Consider the following 12,370-nt stretch of genomic DNA (forward strand, 5'->3'; position numbering starts at 1 on the left):
TATATGCCATGGTGCGGTAGCTATTAAAATGGCACGGATGAAATATTTTCAGTGTGCACTGCCAGCATGACTAAAATTATACAAATAATGCTAAAAATGTTTCATTAAAAGAAAAATGGGATAAATTTAACCAACTTACTTCTGCACCCCATCAAACTGTTTATTGGTGGTACTCTCAGTCTCACAGCATAACATGAATGTAGCCATTTTGAATGCCAGTGATCCCGTGAAGATCCGGGTTAGAATTGATGAGCTTGCTGACTTGGTTGACACATGTCATCCGTTCCCAAATGCGTTGATCAATGCTCATGCTGTTGATCACTGGATTGTGTGGTCAAGACACAATTCTTTACAGACCGCCGCCATATAGCTGGAATATTGCTGAGTGCGGCGTAAAACTAAACTCACTCACTGAATGTTTGGGCATTCAGGGCTCGAAAAATTCAAAAATCTGCACTCACCCTGTAGGGCGAGTAATATGAACTTTCCACTCGTCCTTCTAAAATTGTACTTGCCCTATAGATCATGCATCACAATGAATATAAATTTAAATTATTTTATTTCAAAATGTTTGCTTGGAATAAAACTATAATAAACATTACTTACTTTGTCTTTTGTACAAAATCTTTGACAAAATTGAATTCATTCTCCATTTGAGATAGCTGAACTTCAAAGAAAAATAAAAATGTTACTTTTGGGTCAGAAAACGTACGAGCAAATTATGTTTTTCATTTTCCCGAAACAAATTTTACTTGTCAATACGAACGGACGAGTGGAATTTTTTAGCAATGGCATTGTCTTCACATGCAGTTGTCATCTATCAAAAAAGAATAATCATGTTAATGAATTGAGCATATTGTGTATGTAGTATATGGCATCCAGCTGGATCAGGGTCAGAATAAATTACCAGTAACCATGGTAACCTCGTTAGCTCTACTGTTCATACAAATCGACAAATGTGAGGATCTCAATGCTGCTTACAATGTGTATATTGCTGATTATGTGTCATGATGGTGTGCACTGTGAGTCTATAAATCAGAGGTTTGTTCCAGAACCATTTATTTACTGCCAGTTGTCATTTGTTACTTGACTATGACTTAACATTACTTCCACTCACTAAAGTAGCAAGCCATGAGTCCTTAAATATTTATAAGTATATTGCAAGATAAAATTGTTTTAAATATAAAATTTATTTACCTTCTTGTGTATAAATGTTGATAATTATCATGATGATATGGGTATTATCACATATAATTTACATATTGCTTTGGTGTCTTGCATTGTCTTGGAGCCAATCCCAAGCTATGAGGTATGTAACACTAAGTTGTGTGTTGTAGTATTTCCCTACTGACTAGTCTCAATAACTGTCCCGTACACCCCACCTACCTGTATCACTCGATGTTCAGCAACCAGTGCATGAGTTCCTGCAATGTTTTGCACTGTAGTGATAGATGTGTTCTAAGATTGTTGTATTCTTGTGTAGTGTGTTAATGTTTTCTCTAAACAAGTCGATGTTGTATATCATGAACCTCTTTGTGATTAACTGTTGTCTGTGTTCATCTTTCTTCTTGTGGTTGTTTAGCTATGAATAACATATTTTACTTACAAGATAATTACAAAGAATTATATTTGTCCAAAATTTGAGGTATTTGGCCGCATTAAACATGTTAAATTATAAGTGAATATCACTGTTTGTCAAATCCCTATTGTTATTTTTCCTACATTTTGGAAACATAACACATGAGTTGAAATGTCGGTGTGTCAGGAAGCATTCATTGGAGGAATTAAGGGAGACAACTCTGTCTGACTTGATGAACTCTATTATCTTGCAACTTGCAAGTCCCAGGTTTTGTTGGATAGACTTGCTATGTTCTGTTCAGGCTTTACAGCTGGTATATTCTAGAGGGACAGTGGATAAGTGTAGCAGTTAAAGCATTTACTTGTCAAGCTGCAAGTCTGGGTTTGATTCCCCACATTGGTACAATATGAAGTCCCTTCTTTGATAGTGCTTGAATATTGCTTAAAGTAGCATAAAATTATACATATGTATTCACCATGTTTTTTTATTGACAGCATATCCCAATTGAATAGAGCAACACTGGATTGTCTGGTTCATAATCTGTTATTTACAGACCACTGTCATATAGTTGGAATATTGCTAAGTGTTCCTATATCTACTTCCACATTTCCACACAGTGCTATACAATTTACAAAGTATGCAAAGAAACCATCGTGTGTTCCTTTATTTGTTTCCATCAGTATAGTTGAAATATTGTTGTTTTTATTCCATTTTCTTCTAAAATATGCATTCCTAGTAATACTGGGCTTATTAGATGTAAGCTGGTGTTTGCCAGATCACGGGGATTATGTTGATAATAATCAGTACAGTCAGCTATTAGTTGTAATAGCTGCATATGCAGAATGTCATGTTTCAGTTATGCATATACACTTGTTATACACTGGCATCATTCTCTGACAATGACTATTACATGTTATCACATAGATAGGCAGGAGGAGGAATGTCAGTTGAGAGGAAATTTCAATATTTTTCTTTCCATTGACATGAAAATAAAGACAGTGTTATATAAATAATTATCGACCATGTAGTAACAACAAGTATGTTTTGTTATGTTCAAAATGTTCATTTTTTATTAGTTATCCACTCATAGATGTTTCCGTACTCAGTCTCAAATGACTTGAAATATGTTGATTCACTCAAACTGTTTGTGCAGTTATGTCTGTGATATTTATTGATATTTGTTTAGTTGATGACTTACAATCTCGTTGATTTATGGTGATATGGGGCCCTCTTTGTCAGGTATTGTAGGTAGTCAACTTGTATGTCAATGCCTGTGTCACTCAGGTAATAATGGAAATCTTACTCGTGTTCCATGACAATGTCTCTGTATCAAAGGCTATTAACAGGCTGTTCAAATTTCACCTTGGGTGATACATGGTTTTACATGAATAGAAATGTACAACCATTATGAACAAATGTGTAGAATGACCGCAGAAAAAGATTGTGCATCCTAAGGGATGCAAGAAAATATTAACTGTACCCAGTTCTAGGTAAGAAATATAAAGTTCCTGTTATAAATGTAATTCTCCATCTTATTGTACAGTATTGTACACTGTTACCATGGTTACTTTACAGGACCTTCATGTTTCATGTAAGGATCTTGAAATTAGAAATCAGGATCCTCTGAATTCCTTGTTTTGTAGGGCAAGGCAGTGGTGGATCCAGAGGTGGGGTTTGAACCCCCCACTGTTGAAAATGACTTAAGATCACATTGAAGATTTTTTTTTGCGTTAGCGGAGCCAATGGAGAGTTCAGGGGGTTCGAACCCCCTGAACCCCCTCCTTTCCAAATTCCTGGATCCGCCCATGCAAGGTCAAATACTGGCAATACGTTCTGGTGAGATTCTTGAGAGGCATTTAGAAGTTGGTAATTATATAAGACGAGTATACGGATGGCAACAACTGATTGTTGTGTCAACTAGCTTTACCTTATCCCAACTGTCATTGTTGTACATGTCTGGCTTCCTGTAAATCTGGTATATGTAGTTTGTTTTCTACATCTGTCTTTAATCACCTGAAGAAGGGGCAAGAAGTAGCGGAATAACTTCGTGTTATACAATAAAAAAGAAGTTGCCATCCATATACTCGTCTTATATTATAAATACCATCTGGGTTAACAAGATTTCATAGTACATGAGTCTTGTCTTCTTAGTTTTGGGATATGGATTAAATTAATTACAAAGTGAGTTAGTTTGAAGGAACCTGTTTATCTTGTATGTACCTTAAAATAAGTTCCACTTCAAACACAGCTGAAGATGTCATATCAGTTTGTGAAAATAGACTCTTGGTTGCTATGTATTCCTAATGTCGAACACTAATGATAGCTGCATATATTTCTTGTTCAGCTTCTCCCAGAAAGTCAGTTCTCTGTATCCCAAGTTTGTGTGTCACGTGGGACATGTGTTAATATTGTTACAGCATGTGTGAAACCCTCCACCATTGCCTTAGTTGTGCATCTCGCATGTATATTCATTACACATGCACTTATAGACCGGTTGGCTGGGGAATAAAAACAATAGCTCCACAGGAAGTTGCTGAAATAGAAATCTGAGCTGGATTTTCTCGATTGTTTGACTGGTGTTTAAATAATGCTGGTTGTCAGATATGTTCTGCTTTGTCTTGAAGCAGAAACGTTATGTTTACAACAGGTAATATTGGTGTTGAAGAAAGTTTGTGTTTTGTAGCCGGTTTTATCATGTTTATATGATACTCAGATGTTTTTGGATAGCCAGATACATGTATGTTTTTTTTGTTTGATTGTTTGATGATTAATGTTGCAATCTGCAATATTCCAGCCATAAAATGGTAGTTAGTAAATAACCAAACAAATCTGTGACTAATATCATAAGTGTCTATCTAGCAACTGAGATTTGATCAGGTGTCAACTGTAAGTTGACCTGACCAACCGATCCCTTTGGCTGCCTCTTACAGCAATACCAGTTCTAGGCGGATCTTCACGCGCCACCAGATATGTCATCATAGTTAGGTATACTTTTGAGTGAGTGAGTGAGTGAGTATATTTTTATGCCGCTTTTAGCAATATTCCAGCAATATCACGGCAGGGGACAACAGAAATGGCCTTCACGCATTGTACCCATGTGTGGAATCGAACCCAGGTCTTCGGCAGGACGAGCGGACACTTTAACCACTAGGCTACCCCACCGCCCCTAGATATACTTTTGATATGTTGAACATTTTAAAAGAATCAGTTTAGTATATCATGAAAAGATATTAAAAATCCCTATTACAGTGGAATAGTCTATACGTTTGTCAAAAGAAACCAGAAAAGATTTCACAATGTCGTGAGAAATCAGATGCCACTGTTACCCTTGTTAAGATGGGGTACACAATTTACTGACATATCTTGTTAACTGGTCGCTAAGTTTCAACAACTCAGTGTACTCAGATTTGTACCTGTCTGTATGCACCATCATGCTGTGCACAGATTGTCAGACAGTTTCTTAGCCAGAAGTTTCCAGCATGCTATCACCAGGACCTAGCACCACGGATTGCATGAAGTGATACCCCTTAATTGTCACTATCTAACCGCTTTGTGAATTATCTTTTGTTCTACTGTTGTCATGTTACATGTAAACTGTTGAAGAGATCTGTTGTGGTGCACCCTCAAGTACTGTGTTGTGACATGCTGGTTGGTAAATGTCCAAGAAATCTTGATATGCTTTCATGACAGATAAAGAAATATTACCATGTTAAACATGTTGATAATGGAGGCCCAATTTAATTTAATTCACATCAGTGAGGGAAGTGTTTTCATACTTTGAATTGAAAGGGGTGGTAGAAGACCACAAAGTTTTTTCTTCCTTTATCAATGGTGATTAAATTTCAAACTTAAATTTTTTAATTCTTGAATATGTGAAGTGTAAGATTGACTATGGTAGTGTGTTGACATGGCAAGTGTAGAGTTACCTCCCTTCCTTTAAAACAATGATCTATCACCATTTGTCACAAAAGGTGCTTTAAATAATATGTTGGTAGTGGTAATGTATTTGGTAAAACATTTACCAATCTGGTTGGTGGAATGAAAACAAAACATTTATATATATTTTTCATGTTTTAATGTATTGGAGCCAAGAGGTTTGTAAACTGTTTAGAAATAGTCTGGTCAAAACACGACAAAGGTATCCTCCAGTTTCCTCAGACATTTCAAGGAGGAAAAGATGAAAACCTCACCAAACTAAAACTCTTTGCTTCATAATTTATAAAAATCCTACCATTTATTATGACAAAAGTATTGTTATCATGGCTATGTCTTCATGATTTGATATTATTAATTTTTATGTGAAAAATGTTTCTTACCATTTTTGTATTTATTGTGTTAATTCTGTTTTATTTTATTTTCAGTGTTGTTCCTGATGCCCTGTTAGTTGATGCCAGTGTGTGCTATCTAGTATGGAGACAGACTCTTTACTTGTAGAGTATATGGATCCTAATGCTGTGACATATAGTGGTGTTAGTACCGTGAGCGGCGGCGGCAACTCCAACGGCGCTGTTGGTCGTCGTCGCCCCTCACCGCACCACAGCAGTGAAGACGAGGAAATGCTTGACATCGCCATGGATGGCAGAGACGACCAAGGCATCGCCACTGATGGAGTTGATCGGTCACAAGGTAAGCTACCACTTTTCAGTCATTTCATGACGTTTATTAGATCTAAACATTAGTCTTTGTTTAATTGCAGATTTTTTTTTTCTGACAAAGTCAGGAGTTGGACGTGAGAAATACACCTAGGGAAAGAAATGTCGCATCATATGTACTTACAGAGATCAAAATAGTGCTTAATTTGCACGCCATGGCACTTTAAATATTGAAATGGCATAGACGCAAAGTTTTCAATGTGCCCTGGTGGCACGACTAAAATTATGAAGATGCTACCATGATTCATGTAATGGTAAATGCAATAAATTTGACCAACTCAAATGATTCCAAATCTGTTTTTGCACTCTGTCAAACGTTTTATCTGTGGCATTAATTTCACAGTTTTACATGGGCGTGACCATTTTGAATGCCAGTGCTCATAACAGGAGGGCGGTGGGGTAGCCTAGTGGTTAAAGCGTTGGCTCGTCACGCCGAAGACCCGGGTTCGATTCCCCACATGGGCACAATGTGTTAAGCCCATTTCTGGTGTCCCCCGCCGTGATATTGCTGGAATATTGCTAAAAGCGGGCGTAAAACTAAACTCAGTCAGTCAGTCAGTCATAACAGGAAATCCTGTTGTGGATGGTACCATAGTTTGTGGGTTAGATTATGGGTGTAGGACAAATGAAGCTGAACTATTCTGACCATCAATAGGTATGGGCACATATTTTCACAAAGGCACAGCTAAATTATCTGTCTGGTGCCATTTGGCACCCTTTGAATTGCACTTTTATAGCTAACCAATCAGTAATTTCAGTGGGTACATTTACTTGCATGGTAATGGAGTTGAGTTTAGCAAATTCTGTATATCAAGGACAAGGGACAGAACTCCGGATATGCTATTTACAGACTAGGCTCTGTCTGTTATTTTTCAAAATATGAATGTTAAGTTTAGTGTTGAGGATGTTTTTATGAAAACAAATCAATCACAAGATAATCATGTGTTTGTGATGAAAATGATAAGTGTAAATTTATGGAGTTTGAGAAGGATGAGGAGTATTTTCCTTGTGAAATGACATTTTAAATACAGAAATGATTTCCATTGTCACTACTATTAAGATATTTTAAGTGTTCATGATATTACTACTGTTATTATGACATTGGCTGTGGTCACTATTTACTATTAGCCTGTTTGATGTCGATCGTGTAGTGTATTGATCGACATGGTAACAACATTGAACGCCAAGATTAATTCCAAACATGGTTCTAGGGCTGCCATTGTTGGATCCATTGCTGCTAATGGCTGGTGTAAAGTTTGTTAGCACAGTGACGGTTGTTCATTTGAACAGTGTTACAATGACAAATGCCTGCTTGACAATGGTACACAAATCTGTATCGAAATAATGCACTCACAAAATAAAGTTTGTTTTCCATAAATTTGTCATTATTGTACTCACTCATTTAAATCAAAGCTGAAGATTCAAGGGAGACAACTCATGTTATCAAGCCAAAAGATCCAGCATAAACAAGAGCAAAATATGAACTTTGGCTGACTTCATCTTATCGATTTAAAACATTACAGAAAATGAGATTAGATTGAGTAAGGAATACATATTTATCCATTCTTATGACTTGTGACATCATTAAATATGTTCAGAAACTTACTTTTCTCATTGGTTCTCATGAAAAATATGCAAACATATGTAATTTCTACAAGAATGATAAATTCCTAGATTTGAAAAAAATCCCCAAACAAGATTTTTCTCAAACTAGACTCACCTGTCTAGACTCACCTGTTTGTAGCCGAGCTGTTATCTTACCTGAGTTAGTGAGCACCTGGTTGTGAGGTAGACTATTGTAGTTGAAAGCCTGAATTAACATTGTCAGTAGTTTGGTAGTTGTATGGTTGTCTGGATGCATAGTTTAGTTTTGTGTAATCTCATTGAAATCAAGACTTCTATTTTGGTTTAAAACCTCTCGTCATGAACATCTGACTATCCCACAAAAGAAGTCACAGCACATGTCTAGCATATCTTGACAGCCATTGGTATTCGGAGCTATTGATTTTTGTCTTGATAAAATGAGCATAATCAGGCAGTTCTGAATGGAAAATGATAAATGTTGTGATTTATGTGTTGTGAATATTTTATACAACCTGTCATTCCTGAGTGTGGTCAGGCTCGCTGGCTTGGTTGACACATGTCATCGATTCCCAATTGCGCAGATCGATGCTCATGCTGTTGATCACTGGATTGTTTACAGACCGCCACCATATAGCAGGAATATTGCTGAGTGCGGCGTAAAACTAAACTCACTCATTCATTCCTTAGTGCCATGACATCTACTCCCAGAGGATAAACCATTTAGGGTGTATTTAAGGTGTATTTAAGGTGTATTTAGGGTGTATTTAAGGTGTATTTAGTGTATTTAGGGTGTATTTAGGGTTTGCTTCACTTCCTTTTTCTGAAGACTTAAATTTCCAAATCAGTCTGATGAAGATATGAAGCCAAACTGAATGTTCTTAAAAAGCTCACATCTGATTGGCTTAAGACAATCTATATCCTTCAGCTTTGAAATGATAATGCAGTCAAGATCCTTTCTGGACTCATAGGACATGACGCCTATAAGGTGTTTGCCAGAACTTGCCTATTTTATATGTCCCCTACTGTGACATTGCTAAAATATGGCTAAAAGTGCTGTCAAACCGTACTCACTCACTCATCGACTCATTCAGATCTTGATGGCGAGAGGAATCAAATCTAAGTAATAAATATCTGATCTTAATGAAATTGCTTAATATCAGTCATCTTACTTCTGAGTTGTGATAAGCTTGTCCGTCATGCCAATGATCCTGTAAACAAGTATTGAATTATGTGCATACTGTAAATCAAATTATTGCGAGCATTTTATTAATGCGAAAAATGCGTCTGTACTCTTCTCGCATTATTATAAAGACGCATTTCAGTCATGTCTACTTAATAAGAGACAGAAAAAGTAAATCTGTTGACACTACACATTACACCAATACAGGTCACTTCCTCATTCCAGGTATCTCAAACCACATGTAATTATCACTTGTTACAATCACTGGTCATTGTTTAAAGTCACTCAAGCACATCAGCTTGTTTGTTGTACCTTGGTAGATGACTTGTGTCTTTCAAGTCGGATTACGTTTACATGTTGTCATAAGACAAGTAGTAGCAAGCAATCACGTGATCAAACATGGCAGCGTAATCAAAACATCGTCAGCTCATGTCCATTCATTGCTTAACAAGCTAAATTAATTTTATCATCAACACAGATTCCTAAACTGGCGTTAATTTCATGACGCATTTTAGACTAGACCCTCGCACTCGCATTAAATTCGTGACCTTTAGTTTCATGATTTACAGTAGTTGAAAATATTTTGGTTTTTACATTCAGTACTCACTCATTTATTCATGATGTTTTATGTTAAATTGTGCAAGTATGTGTGTCATGTTACTGTGTTCACAGAGAATGGTTCATAGAGAATTTAGATTGAGGTAAAGTCATTTTTTAGATTTTACCTGTAGTTATCTCACCTTCAAATTACCTGTTTGTTGATTACACAGGTGAATATTTGGACATGGAACATCTGTCTACAGGTAACAATTTGTTGAGTTGATTGAGCTTTGTTGAAATTGCTGTGCGAATAACAGTTTTACAGTGTTATGACCAGTATCTTTGACTGGCCACTGACTGCTTACTGACCATTTTCTAGCCAATGTACTCTGAAGTGCTGCTGATGTTTAATGCTTGTTTGCAGTGTTTTGCAATTCAAGTTCATAATTGACTAACCAATTTATTTTGTTTATAAAATTTTATTTACCATGTTTCTTTGGATAATTACAATTCACCATTCATTTTTTTTTTAAATTGAACAAAAAAGTGTTACTTTATCAGATGCTGATGCTGATCTGTAGATTGTTGAGCTTTATGCCAACAAGTACAGTTGAATATATGGTTGATATATCCAATAATTTAAAACACAAATGGGGTTTTCTGTTTATCATATCTACCTTTTCCCTTTTAGTTAAGGACGTTTTTAAATATGTTTTTTCATTTATGGAAGTATAAATGTAAAAAAACATGTGCACATTGATTAGATGTGCAATACAATTTTGAAGTCAATCTTTTAACAGACAGCTACTTTAATCAATAACACAGAATAATCTGAATCATATTATAGTCATTCGTATAAATATATATATCAACAATAATTTAACAGACTGCTTGGTTAATCAATAACAGAATAATCTAAATCATATTAAAGTCATTCTTATAAATAGATATATCAACAATAATTTAACAGACTGCTTGGTTAATCAGTAACACAGAATCATCTATAGAAAATTACGAAATAATGGTATTTTGCACAATATTCCATTCACAACTAACAATATTATTTTAAGAGAATCAGGGAAGAGCAGTCCATAAGTACATGCAGTAGCTGTGGCCCGATATTTGGAGACCTGTGAAGATCCATGTTAGAATTGATCTTCAGTAACCCATGCTTGTTGTAAGAGGCAACTAACAGGATCGGGTGGTCAGGCTCGCTGACTTGGTTGACACATGTCATCGTATCCCAATTGCGTAGATCGATGCTCATACTGTTGATCACTGGACTGTCTGGTCCAGACTTGATTATTTACAGACCTGATGCCATATAGCTGGAATATTGCTGAGTGTGGCGTTAAACACCAACCAACCAACCGATTGTTGGAAGTTTTATGAAAAATAAACCTAGATCAGTTGCTTGGTTACAAAATCAAGGGCCACTTTCATGATGTAGATGCAGTACAGGTGTGTCAGGATAACTCAAAATGTGGGGGTGGTGGGGTAGCCTAGTGGTTAAAGCATGAAGACCTGGGTTCGATTCCCCACATGGGCACAATGTGTTAAGCCCATTTCTGGTGTCACCCGCCGGGATATTGCTGGAATATTGCTAAAAGCGGCGTCAAACTAAACTCAGTCAGTCAGTAACACAAAATGTGACTCTGTATGATGCGTTAGATGGAATCCTTACTTGAGCTATTTGTGTATCCAGATTTATGTGACAGTAATTGTTCACAGAATGGTTCCTCCTTTTAACCAGTTGTCAGTATTGGGATGGACTACACTCAAGTATTTAGAAGATAAAGCTACTCTGTTTTCAATTTTGGGGTCCTTTATTCTAGCATGACTGATAAGCGTTTTAAAACCGAACTGTTTGGCGCGCAAGAACACAAGGCGCGAAGAGGCCTTTTCCTGGAAATCGCATGGAATCGTCCCGTTGAGGGACAGGTTGTGTAATGAACAAAATAAGACATTTTCAACAACATAAATGCTTTATTTCAGGAACCAGTATGCTTGTATTTGTAACAAGTAGCATACATAAATAAAAAATACAGTTTATACTGTGAGCAATTACAATTATTTGATTTTTCTCAAGTGAATTGTTGATCTCCCCTACTGTATGACAATTGACTCGCCAAAATTCAAGCCGTGAACTCACTAGGTTTGGTCACCGCTAACTTTATTCATGGAAATAATTGTTGATAACCACCCTACTACTCTCAATTTGGAAAAGACCTGACATGCCATGTTTTATGTGGGATACATGGACAGTGGAAGTTGAAGGGCATTACGGCCGGGACGGAAGCGGTCAGGTTAGGATGTGTGGGCCGACGTGTGTTGTCGACGTCAACACACGTAGATCTGGACCCGGTTTGAATATACTGCCGCTTTTGCGCTGCTGACAGATTTTCCAGCTTCATAGTTTCTTCACTGGGATTAGGGTCAAGAAATTCTTCTTCAAACCATTCGCTTTTTACTTCAAACACACCAAAGATGCTGCCGAGATAGAAATTGCCGATGTCCGACATGTTTGTTTACAAACAATAGGGTCAACGAGTTAGTTGTATTCATATGCGGTGAATCGGTCACTTTAATTAGCGGTCTTAAACTGCCATTTAAGTACGGTTTTGATGAGCTCTCAGCCAATCAGAATCGAGTATCACACAATGTCGTGCTAGAATGTTGATTTAAGATACTGCATTGTGAATATATGTGGTGTATTTGGAGCAGTTTGGGTTGTTCCGACTGCTCAGACTGCTCAGATACACAGAACTGTGACCTTTTCTTGTGGTTGTGTTAGTCATGTGTCATACTGACGCCTTCCAACACTGCCGGCGTCGG

At 36.8% G+C, this 12,370-nt stretch overlaps 1 protein-coding gene across 1 annotated transcript in view; it reads left to right on the top strand.

Annotated features, from left to right (window-relative positions):
* Positions 1 to 12,370, top strand: part of LOC124271759 (H(+)/Cl(-) exchange transporter 5-like) — a 73,184-nt gene that overhangs the window by 2,047 nt on the left and 58,767 nt on the right. Inside the window, 2 exon segments of the mRNA XM_046706950.1 lie at positions 5,941 to 6,205; positions 9,766 to 9,798. Coding sequence (XP_046562906.1) covers positions 5,989 to 6,205; positions 9,766 to 9,798 — 250 coding nt within the window. The 5' untranslated portion in view covers positions 5,941 to 5,988.

The sequence above is a fragment of the Haliotis rubra genome, unplaced genomic scaffold, assembly GCF_003918875.1.
Source record: "Haliotis rubra isolate DU_JTF1 unplaced genomic scaffold, ASM391887v1 Scf1, whole genome shotgun sequence".
Lineage (NCBI taxonomy): Eukaryota > Metazoa > Mollusca > Gastropoda > Lepetellida > Haliotidae > Haliotis > Haliotis rubra.